The 12302-nt window shown below is 31.3% G+C and overlaps 1 protein-coding gene across 1 annotated transcript; it reads right to left on the reverse strand.

Moving 5' to 3' along the window:
* Positions 1-6210: 6210 nt before the first annotated feature.
* On the reverse strand, positions 6211-11675 carry LOC104222116 (fructose-1,6-bisphosphatase, cytosolic). Its single transcript, XM_009773308.2, has 12 exons — positions 11268-11675; positions 9446-9493; positions 9259-9333; positions 9114-9175; positions 8967-9033; positions 8750-8863; positions 8510-8596; positions 7900-7970; positions 7750-7815; positions 7106-7192; positions 6943-7018; positions 6211-6604 (listed from the first exon to the last, which is right to left on the reverse strand). Exons 1-12 carry the CDS (start codon positions 11424-11426, stop codon positions 6494-6496), a joined length of 1023 nt encoding a protein of 340 aa, XP_009771610.1. The 5' UTR covers positions 11427-11675; the 3' UTR covers positions 6211-6493.
* Between the last annotated feature and the right edge of the window lie 627 nt (positions 11676-12302).

Here is a 12302-nt window from a genome sequence, read left to right on the forward strand (position 1 = left end):
CTAGAATCACTCGATTGATGGCTCTGATACCATGTTGAATCTGTGAATTGCAGAAACTGAAACAAAAAGAAGAAGAGAAGAAGAAAAGAGCGATTGAGAAATTTTCACTGTTTCATTGAGCTGCTAACTACACTGTTACACGTATAAGTAGTTGATTCACTAACTGATACAACTAATTGACAACTGTACAACTAACTTTAAGTGACTAACTATGGTTGAGTAATACTATCCTTTACACACTTTCCTCACTGCCAACTTATTTATGTTAATCAGAATGAGGATAACTTTGTGAAAACTAGGAAAACTTTCAGTTGGGTTGACCACCTTCTATTCAACAACAAAATCATTTGATAAATCATGGTATGTGTTTGGTCTTGGCTACAATCTGAGTAAAAGTATGGATGAGATCCATAATGCTGTTGATTCATATAAAGCCTTGGTTGGACATAGCTATGGCCCAATACAAGGAGCTCTGGACCAAATACATCGACATGGAGTTTGTGCAAATTTGCAATTTTGGCATTTAGAGGACTATTCTGTTAATGCCTCAGCAGTGAAGGGGTTACAAAGAAGCAAAATCACGGTCGATGACTCATTCTTCATCTTAGCATGGAAGATTCTTTTCTTCCATTACTTATTTGATTATATTTTTCAGAGAGAAACTCAGTTTGTTGATTTATTCTATATTAAATTTTTGATAATCTATAAGGGTAATGGTATACAGTTTAGAATTGGGTGAATAATAGGCCCGCCCTTCTATGCACATCACGCGCTATACTCTTGTCACTAGATCAAAATTGTTATGTTCCTCATTGTTGTATCAATTTTTAAATATGCAACCATAATTTCAGCTTCTCTACACATATTCTTCTGCAAGGGGTTAGCAGTTACATTGGGTTGAGTGACTTGTAAACAAAATTTTAAACTACTAATGCACTTTCAAACATTTGAATTGCTAGTTCGATTCATTGAACTCTGTTTTTAAGGAATGTAGGGGAGTCCGGGAGGGGGTAAAGTGGGATAAGTTTGGTGAGGTGGCATGCTATGTGGCATCCACCTTAATGATATGTTAGGGCACGTGAGACAATTTTGCCATGGTAATTGAAATACAAAGAGGCATGAGAAGACTTATATGTGGTAACGTTTCTTTTTCTATTGATCTAGCCCAATAAGATCAACATTCATTATTCTCAAGAAGTTAAACTTTTACTTTAATTTTTACTAGTATTAGTACCCGCACGATGTGCGGATAATATTATGATCTTGCTAAATTCTATAAATGAAAAAGAACAAATTATATGAATAACTATTGACATAAACTTAAATATTATAACCTCATATATAGCCGGTGATACAAACAAATAAAAATACAATATGATTCAAAAATAAATATTCCTTCCCTTTCAATTTACATAAAATATTTTTCTTATTAGTTTGTTCCAAAAGAATGACACATTTCTGTATTTGGAAATAATTTAACTTTAATTTTTTTTTTACCTATTTTACATATAATGAGAAGTTCTTACACCCATGCAAATATCACGGCCCCACAAAACTTAAATGATCATAAATTTCAAAAAAAATCTTTTTCGTTCTTAAATTTCGTGCTAAGTCAAATTATCTCATCTATATTGAAACTGAGTGAAGTCATTCTATATAGAGTAATAACAAAAAAAAATACATTTAGTAATATCTTAATTTAAATTATAAAAATATATTATATTATTATCTCAACACAATAAATTCTTACATCAACATCAACTTCTACCAACCTAAAATTATACAGTGATAAATTAATATATATACATACATGATAATTTATTAACAACCAAATATTCTAACTTTTGGGAGTTACCAACTTATAAAACAGTTGGATGATAATTTGCTCAATATTGCTAGTTACCTCAATTTTAACCACACAATTAAAGTCACATTATTTTTAATAATTTAAATGATACATTTGGGATATAGTTAAGATTAATATATTATAATTAAATAAATGTTAACCTACTTTAAATATTTTTCTTCTACGATGCACATGTACTAAAAGAAGATGAGTTCTTACATGCAATTCTTAATTAAATGAATCTTACCTTATGATTTTATGATTCATTTTATTTTGTGTAAATAACAATCCCAAATAGTGCAATTATATTCATCTATGTGTTTACCCTATCCAAATCTATTTCATTCTAATTGACACACACATACACACATATATATATATATATATATATATATATATATATATATATATATATATATATATATTCGACCCCATCGGTTGTTCGATCAATTGGCTCATATAATTTGAGAGAACATAAATATCAACAACGCGCTAAAAAGTCATTATCCATACCTGAGCCATTAAAGAAGAATCTATCCTCCCTTCTTATATATTTTAGCATAGCAATTGCTAGCACTAATAGAAAAAAAACAAAAAAAATGTATGCGTCTCTTCCAAACAATTGAGACATAAAATAAATTATAAAATATTGGATAAGTAATTTTACCGTAAGGCAACACAATTGACATTTGTTTAGCCAATGTCTGAGTCGATTCATAGTTAAACATTATCTCTAAGGTAGTTACGAAAGTTAAGTTTTGATCCAATAACTCGGTAATTATGATTATGGATTCGAACCTAGATTTTTTAGTCTTATTTCTAGTAACAAATACGTTTTATTTTTTCTATTATTTTTGTTGTAAACTCAAATTTCAAAAAATTCTTTCTCATTATTTGGAACAATTCGCCTCAGTCGTTGAGCCTCCCGTTGAATTGGAACATTTATGTGTTGATTAGCTTTCCTAATTAATTAATCAATCAATTCAAATTTAACTTTCTTTCCATTCAGATTCAAAAAAATCTTATTTAATAACTTTCTATTTAAATATAAATAAATATCTTGTCTTTCGATTTAAATTAAATACTACAACAAATATTGTCATAATTTGCCAAGTGGCTTTATCTTAATTTGCCGCTTAGCTTAACCATAATGTACACTTGCTATATTGCCATGTGACTTTTTATTAGCTTATCGCGTTACTTAATGTCATTACTCATTGCTCTACTTTTAGTATAATACAATGAATATAGTTTTGTATTACCCTAAAATTTAGTTTAACTTTGTTCTTTTATTTCGTAGCTCCAATTATTTTGTTTAAATTTATCAATAATATTATTTTTCCTATTTAATTATATTATTAAATAAATTTAAAGTGTAGACCCCTTCACATTACTTCTATTCTCCTCTATATACATTATTTTCTATTATATAATATTTTAATTATTTTTTACATTTCGTGTTGTATCTATAATATAAACATTATCGTGTTATTTTTCTAATTCTTTTGAAAATATGCCAAAGTTTAAACGAAGAAGTTCTTTTATTATTTTCTATAAATCTACACTTTTAGTAATTATTATTTAGTTTTATGTGCAATAAGCAATTAATTTTTTTCCTTTTATTTTCGTATAGTGTTTTGACTTTAATTTTTTTATAACTTAACTACATGACAATTTTAATTACATCTTTATATTGTTAATTTGCTGTTTGGCGTTATTTCATTGTAAATATTTTAAATTTTAGGTTTATAAATTATACTTTCAATTGCGTGATATTATCCATATAATATGTTTTTTCTCGTAATAATTCAAAACATTTTCTTATATCAAATTTAAATGTCTAATCCTTCTATATATCTATAATTATATTATTTATTTACAAAAAAAAATTCTCTATTTTTTGTTTCTTTGTCTATTATTACTGTGTTACCCGTTACTTAATATGGTTACATTATTACTTAACTTTTTATTTGCTTGTCATCTACTTTATATCCCTACCTGCTACTTCTATTATAATATACTATAATCAATATGGTTTTTCTTTCTCTTAAAATAGTTTTATTTTTATTTTTTAATCTTTCGCTATATAATATTTGAATTTATCAATAATATTTCTGAGTATTAATTATTTATTTATTTTATTTTATCATTTAAATTAATTCAAAGTATAAATTCTCTCACACTATCTTACCCCCCTCTTTCTAAATTATTTTCCCTAGTAAGTATGATATTTTATTTAATTTTTTCAGTTAGTGTTTTATTCAATAATAGACAAAAATAAAAGTGCATACGATCAAACTATATAGTACTTCACCAAAATATTACGGTATTTTTATTATTAAACTTCTAGTAATTATTATTTTTGTTGAAGCTTGTAGCCTTTACAAAAATTATTTTTATTGTATACTTGTTTAAAATTCAGAAAACTTAGTCTAAAATAGATATTTTGGATTATCCATTATGAAATAAATAAATTATTGAATATATCGACATTCTGAATTTTAGGTTAAAACCTTAAAATATATTCTTCAACTCATTAAAAAGTATTGAATTTTTAAAATAAAATAAAATTGCACATTAGATTACGGTAGGATATATTCTTCTCACTCGATATTAGAAAAGGAATCCAAATACTATTGATATCAAAATTCTTTACTTTCCAGATAAAAATTTCAGTTAGAAAATATTAGTACAATGATTGAACTTTATTTATATTTTTAAAAAATCTTATTTCAATTTAATTTCAATAAATGGAATTCCATATATGGTTCTTATGTGATATTTCCTTATTTCATGACAATCTCCTACAAACTCTTTAAGATTGCCAAGTGGCTTTATTGTAGCTTGCCACTTGGCTTAACCACAATGCAAACTTTCTTGCTTTAATATATATATATATATATATATATATATATATTTTATAACTCAAATATATTTTTTAATAATATTTATGAATTTTTTAAAGTTGTGTATAGTTCACGCGCAAAACACGTACCCTAAGACTAGTAATATCTAAACATACAAAACTCATAATTGGAGTTTTTGGCTAAAATCATCCCTCAACTATGACTCAAAACTAGAGTACATCCTTCTGTAATAATAGTGAACAAAAAGCATCCCTTAGCTATCCAGAAAAAGGCAAGAATCATCCTTCCGTTAATTTCCATTAAGAAACTAACAGCTGCAACCAAAACATGTGTCAAGCACGTGACTTCAACCCCCAGCCCCCCACAAAATCTCACTATTTTATCCTTCCTGATTATCTCGTCTTCATCCTTCACCGAAGCTTAGGCTTCTAAAACTTATTTTTTTTCAATGTAATAAATATTAAAATATTCAACTTCTATATTAAACAAAAGACTTTCTAGAATTTTGTAAATTCAGTAATATCAGTATAAGTTAATGTGAAAGCTATTGTATATGATATTATCGAATGCTTAAAGAATCTATAATATCAATAATACCATTGCTGAGTGTGGATGATTGACCGCTTAAACTTCGAGCCAGCATTTATCTATTGTTTCTTATGCTTCAACCCACAAGATCTGGTGCTTTTAAGAATGCGAAAGATATTTAGTTTGAGAAATAGCAAAATACTACTCCGGGCGAAAAAAGCCAAAACTTTTTTAATGGCTATTGTTGCTTTTACCTTGTTTGTGAGGCGTGGGAAGATAAGTAATGGAGAATAACCCTAGCTTCAATTCTAGTTCAAGAAAATAACTTATCTTGTTGCTCTAGTTATTTTACGAAGTTAAACATAGAATCGTATAGCTTTTGAAGCCTAATATGGAAGAGCGGGGTACCTTCGGGAGGGATAGAATAAGGAGTATAGGGAGATTTTGGGGGAAGTCATGTGCTTGGCACAAGTTTTGGTTGTAGAAGGATGATTCTTGCCCTTTTTTATTAGTTAAGAGATGTTTTTTATTCAATATTATTACACAAGGATGTACCCTAGTTTTTAGCAATAGTTGAAGGATGATTTTAGCCAAAAACTCCTCATAATTGCATGTATATTCTAAAAGCATTATTTAACAATCTTCAAAATAAGTAACAACCTTATTCTTAATGAAATTAAGTACTTTTCATGACACAACGTCCACAAAAACTCAAGCTCGGCCATGTTAGTGTTAGAGCACAGTAGAAATTGTACTCTCCCTAGTCTCTTTCATCTTTTTTCAAATTTTTTTTGTTGTCTCGTTCTTTCTTGCAGTTTATAAATTCATTTATGATAGTGAGAAGAGAATTATGAACAAATCTCTAGAATGAATTCTGATCCTTGAAAAAGGGTATGAGCACTTAATTTCCCCTTAAAAGGAAATAATTAGGTAGAATCCAAACGGATGATACTACAAGAGAACGCTGGGTTTAAAAGGAAATGTAAGTGACCGATATATAAGCCAGAACTTCTCTATTCAACCCTTCATTGTTGATAAGTAGTAGTAGTTACTTTGAGAAAAAATTAGAACAAGAGACTAATATGCACGTATTATCGCATCACAGCAGCTATTGTGCAACATAAACGCTAGACAACGTAGTCATCATCCGCAATTCTCTAACTATAACAACCAGCAACTTGCTGTGATTTGAGAAATCATTATCTGCACCAGCAAGAGCACTAAAGTGATGATCAGAGGGTATGTACATCCATCAGTTCTGCTCTTCAGCAGCGTAAAGCTTTTTGATCTCCTCAACGTCATCATAACTACCAAGGAATATAGGAGCGCGTTCGTGTATCTTCGTTGGAACTAGGTCAAGTGCCTGTGTAATAACATTACTATAAGTTTCACATTCTAATTCGAAAACCAAAGCTCTTCTATAGTATTAGCATTACTCATTTATTAAGCTTTCCCTGTGTTCATAGAGATGAGAGTATGAATCCAGATGCAATCTCAGATATGTACTATTATTTTTTTTTCTTTGTACTATTGAGGTATAAACAGACGTCAAGATCTAAAGCTATAATGAACTGGAACAAGCATATCAATCAGGTCAACGACATTTTCAGTTTCTTCAGCAAGGAATAATTAGGCGAAACTGGTCTAAACTTGATGTTTCTATTATACGTTATACTGTGACCAAAGACTCAGAAATATTACCCGCTGCTTCCCGGTAAATGATTGGCCTCCTGCTTGTTCCATCAGAAATGACATGGGAAATACTTCATAGAGAACCCTGTTTCGTAAAATTCATTTGAAAAACTTTCAGAGAGTTATTGTTAAGGAAATACTTCAGGTACTCAGAAGATATGCATATCTTTACCTCAGCTTCCCGTTGGGGCTCTTCTTATCTGCTGGGTACAAGAAGATACCTCCATAGAGTAATGTACGATGAACATCAGCAACCATGCTGCGAGTTAGAGTCCAGATGTGTACAAGTTGATTAACAATATGTTCATTCTCATTTTTTTGTCCAAGGAAACTAGAGTTCATCTAAACAGCATTAACAAATCCAAAGACACAGGCAAATCAAAGGAAACAACTTTTTATGCATTTTCATCATGGCTACCAAGCATAACTCTTAGCATTAAAAGCAAATTGAAATTGGAACCAACATCAAACCCAATATCACATTACAGAATCCACTAGAGACTTTGCAAATAACGGTGAAAATAGAAGGATCCATTTAATAAGAAATCCAACAAAAATACTCCATTTAACCCTGTCTGCAGATGTAATGCGAACCTTTAACATTTGAATATTTCAACCACAGTTGACTTGTAAGAATTCTAGAATTATCAAGTATTGATTCCAATATTTATAGTTATCACTGCCTAGCATGTCAAGAAACAGAAAATGAATTCATGATTATATGGATTTTAGATTGTAGGTAGGTGAATTGGTTCATACAAGACACTGCAACAAGATAACCTCAGCAACCTGAGCATATAGAGAAATTTCAATTACCTTCCAATATATCTCAATGATTTTGGTGAAGAACCATCAGTGGGGTACTTGCAATTCTGCACATATCTGGGATTAAAAGAAAAGTTGGGCATCGTGAACAACAGAACAAGAGAAACAAGCTTAGCAGCCATTGCAGTCTATTAAACGTACTTGGATGTTGGACCATCCCAGTTCTTGGCATTCCCTTCGTTTACTGAATAGATCTTCCCTTTCTTAGGAATCTGCAAGTAAAAGCAAAATTAAAACCATGTTAACCGGAAATATTCCAAAGAAATTACAGAAAAAATTAAATAGGAAAAGCATAGTTGGAATTTGAAGAGGTAAAATTTACAAAATCTGAACAAGCTTGAGAATCTTTGATGAAAAACAAAGAGGCCGAAGAACTAGATATTTTAACTTAAATTTGAGATAAACTCAAGGTCAAAAAGGACATAGGCCGTCAAAAATGCTAAACCAATCTAATATTAGACCGTTCGTATTACTAACAGACTGCACTGAGAGCTCATTATGTGTGGTTCAAAAACCATTCAAATATTCAGCAACCGGAGAGAAGACGATAGACTATTTAAAACACACCTAAACTTAATAAAGACTTAAGGTATCTTGATAGGATTTTGTAAACTTGTCTATAAATTGATTAGGACTTTTGTCCATACAAATTATGTCCTTTCTCTTGGGTAATGAAGACATGATCAAGATTAAGAGTCAACGACAAGTTTTATGTTCAACATAGATCTAAGGGGCAAAGTAACAATGGTACCTTGATGTCAGGATGAGTTAGAATGAACTCGCCAAGAGAGGGATCAAGGGTAAAACCATTAACTCCAGATCCAGTGCTCAAAACTAGCTGCAAATAACCGAACTCGGAAAATCTTATTACTTGTATTTCCAACTCATCATTGTCTTAAAAGAAATTACGATCACAACATAAGAGTATTAAATTTGTTTGTCGGTCTATGTAAGATTTCAAATTATATTAAAGTAAATGTGAGCACCATACCGTACAAGAACTTCCATACATGCAGTATCCAGCAGCTAACATGTTCTTTCCAGGTTGTAAGACATCATCTAGTGTTGGTTCATGACCATCTTTGATCATGTAAATCCCGAAGATCTAGATAAATGAGACGTATTATTTATTGCGATGATGCGAAAAAGGATGTACTGGTGGAAAGCCAGTAAGAACAATTCAGATATTGCTCAAACCAGAATCATACCGTTCCAATAGAAACACCACAATCGATGTTCGAGGATCCATCAAGAGGATCAAAGACTACACAGTATCTGTTTTTAAAATAGCATTGACGGGTTAGATCCCAAAACATAATAACAAATCTCAAACTACAGAGAACAATAGCACTCACTTTCCACGCTTAGCTCGCTCCACAAATGTAGCCTCTTCGTCTTCTTCGGAGACAAGAATGCACTACATAATTTCACATCTTTTAGATTAACATCACTACATATTTTTCTAGAGTGCATTAATAAAATGAGTGTCTCGATTCTTACTGTTCTGCCACTGCTAACCAGAGCCTTGATAAATACTTCATTTGAGAGTACATCCAGTTTCTTTTGATCTTCTCCCTACAGTTGGAAATCAAAACCAGAGTAATCTAAAGTTGAAAAGGATTCTGATAAGAAGCGAATAGTTGATCAATGCTTTAATACAATAAGGGCAGCATCTGCATGAACTTGCCTGCACATTAGTTTCGCCAGCAAGCCCTAGGAGTTTTGCCAGACCTGCCTGAAAAGATGTATCCACGTGCAAAATATATCAATACAGGAATTTGGGGGGGGGGGTACATGTGTAGTACAGAAAAACAGATTTATTCTACTGAAGTTTCCTCTGCCTTCTAAGTATATCTTTGTCAGGGCCGGACCTACATAGAGTGTCGAGGGGTCACAAGACCCGTTAGCCTCGGCAAAAACCATGTATATATATGACTGTGTGTATATGGAGGACCCCTTATATATTTTCCTTGGCCCCCTTGAACATTAAAGTTGAATGGCGAGGCTGGTTTCTGGATGGCGCTAGTTCCTTTCCTTACATGTATACCTGGGTTCAAAACCCACTTTACAACTTGACTGTTTGTTTTCTAAATTGTTTTTTTGGTAACGTTTTCTTATAAAAAAAATCATGGATACTTACCGCTCCTTATTTACTAGTCAATTGATTTATCATTTTTCTATAATCTTTTTCTGAATTAGTTTATTTTTATTACGTAATTGTCAATTTAGTTTATTCCTTTTCCAGTCCTTCCCTCACCCCCCCCCCCCTTTTTTTTAAAACTTTCTACTACTCCCTTACTAGTTTTTTCTTTTATCTTTTAAAAATTAGTTTATTATTAGTACATAATAGTCAATTTATGTTATTTTTTCCCAAATTCCTCACACACTCTTTGCTTAGAACTTTCTCTTTTTTGAAAGATTTATCTGGGTTGTGATTTTTTATACGTTAGCAAGATATATATTTTCTCAATTCTAATTAGTGATACCTAAACATTTAACTCATATTTTATTAGCTACAATCACACCAGGACATTCTATATAAATATTTACATATTAAAATTTAAAAACCCTTTGCATATGAAAATGCATAGAGTCAAGTATGAGCCCATGTACTTTTATTATATTAGTACCAAATTAATGATATTCGATAATATTAAATTTGTATTTTGTTGATATGTTATCGTAATCATTTACGTTTTCAAAGAGTTGCCTTTTTTCACTAGTAATTTGCATATATAAAGTTATGGTGTCCCGTTGCGCTCAAATCCTGGATCCGCCTCTGATCTTTGTAATAATGAAAAATTTGTTAGTAGAAGACTAGCAGCTACTGAGGTCTATCCATCAGTACCTACAGTCAATTATCATTTCTTGCAACTAATCTGTTTCCTCAACTCAATTGGGTGCTAAAAGACAAATAAATTAACCAGAGCAAAGCTTAGGCTTTTCGGAGTGAACTTGATGCATATTTCCAAATGGTGGTACCAGCAATTCCACAGTTCAAACAGAAAAGCTTAGACTTCCTCTTATTTGTATTGATGCTCCCCTTGGAGTCAACCTGATGGATTATAATTCAGCTGTACTGGTATGATGTACAAAAATTTGGTCCTATGAAAGAAGATCAAAATATTCATTTCTAAAGAGTAATTACAACACGTATAGACCAAGTATATATAGCTATCCTACTTCACAGCAAACTAACGATTCATACACAACATTCTATAAAATTACTCAAATATATCATGATAAGAATTCCGAAAATGGATTGAGACACATGCAAAAGCGCCACCCTTTTCAACCACACACACATGAAACAAATGTCTATATACACGAGGAAAGATAAGAAAAGATCCTAAAACAAAGACGCCACCTTTCTCGACGTCCATGCCAAATTAAAACCCCACATACAGAGTCGCAGAGAGAGAAATCAGCCACCCCCAAAAATGAAAAGAATACACATAAAACAAATGTATTCATACACTATATATAAAGAAGAGGGGAAAAAAGGGGACCTTGTTAACAGCAGTGCAGACGAACTTGCAGCCAAGAACAATGTGACTGAGCAAGATAGAGAAGTCACCACGGGATTCAGGATGCTTACTCTGCTCATTCAACACAAACCTCGTTATGGTCATCAAATCAGTCCTATGTGCATCCGCCGAGTGATCCATCGCTAGCTCTTCTTGATTTTCCGGCAAACTCTCCGGCAACCAGATATTAAATATTCTAAGACTATTACGTCACTATGTTATAAGAAATTAGGCACGCTGCTCAATGCTGATATATAGTACTAACTGAAGGTGAAGTAAAAAGGAGAAAGAGATGGGGCTATCTGATGTCAGAGGAAGTTTAGGATGACACGTGGAAAGAGGAGAGCGATGCATGGGATTAGTGGTTGGCACTAAGATAATGCGATTCTTGTCCGCATTCTTATTCTTTGTTCTCTTCGATACTGTTTCTTTCTTCTTCCTTTGTTTCTATCTCCCACTGGCTCGCTCTTCATTTTCTACGTCACATATTTCGTGGACTTCAAGGACTTATCTTTTAAATTTTACTTGATCAACCCCCCTCCCCCCCCAAAAAAAAAAAAAAACTTTAGATATTTATTATTCTATTTTTATTATCGCCTCAAAGGCTAAATCCTATGAGGGTAAATATATCTCTGGTTGAAGTTGAACCTCTTGATCTATGTAATAGTTTAGTACTTACTCTCTCCCATCCAAAATAAATAAGTGATTTTTTAGTTATTTTTACACAAATTTAAAAATTAATATTTTAACATTAATTAGTAATGAAATTGATCATATTAACTTTTATTATCTCTTCAAATAAATACTACTAACACATATTTCAACACTATTAACTCCAAGGGCAATGAAGGAAAAATATAATTAATTCATTCTTGAAATCTGAAAAAATTATTTATTTTGGACCACAAAAAAAGGCAAAAAAATCACTTATTTTGGACCGAAGGGAGGGTAAGATATTGATTTTATATTAAAAGTCAAAACCCCGTATGCTAATAATAAACAATTAAACAAAAACCG

Source organism: Nicotiana sylvestris, chromosome 4, assembly GCF_000393655.2.
Source record: "Nicotiana sylvestris chromosome 4, ASM39365v2, whole genome shotgun sequence".
NCBI classification, from domain to species: Eukaryota; Viridiplantae; Streptophyta; class Magnoliopsida; order Solanales; family Solanaceae; genus Nicotiana; species Nicotiana sylvestris.

What these genes read in the sequence shown, in the direction of transcription:
- LOC104222116 (XM_009773308.2), bottom strand. Translation starts at nt 11,426, where the DNA reads ATGGATCACTCGGCGGATGCACATAGGACTGATTTGATGACCATAACG. An exon ending in TGGTTAGCAGTGGCAGAACA is followed by an intron (nt 9,176 to 9,258) that starts GTAAGAATCGAG and finishes GAAATTATGTAG; the next exon opens with TGCATTCTTGTCTCCGAAGA. An exon ending in AGCCCCAACGGGAAGCTGAG is followed by an intron (nt 7,019 to 7,105) that starts GTAAAGATATGC and finishes TTTACGAAACAG; the next exon opens with GGTTCTCTATGAAGTATTTC.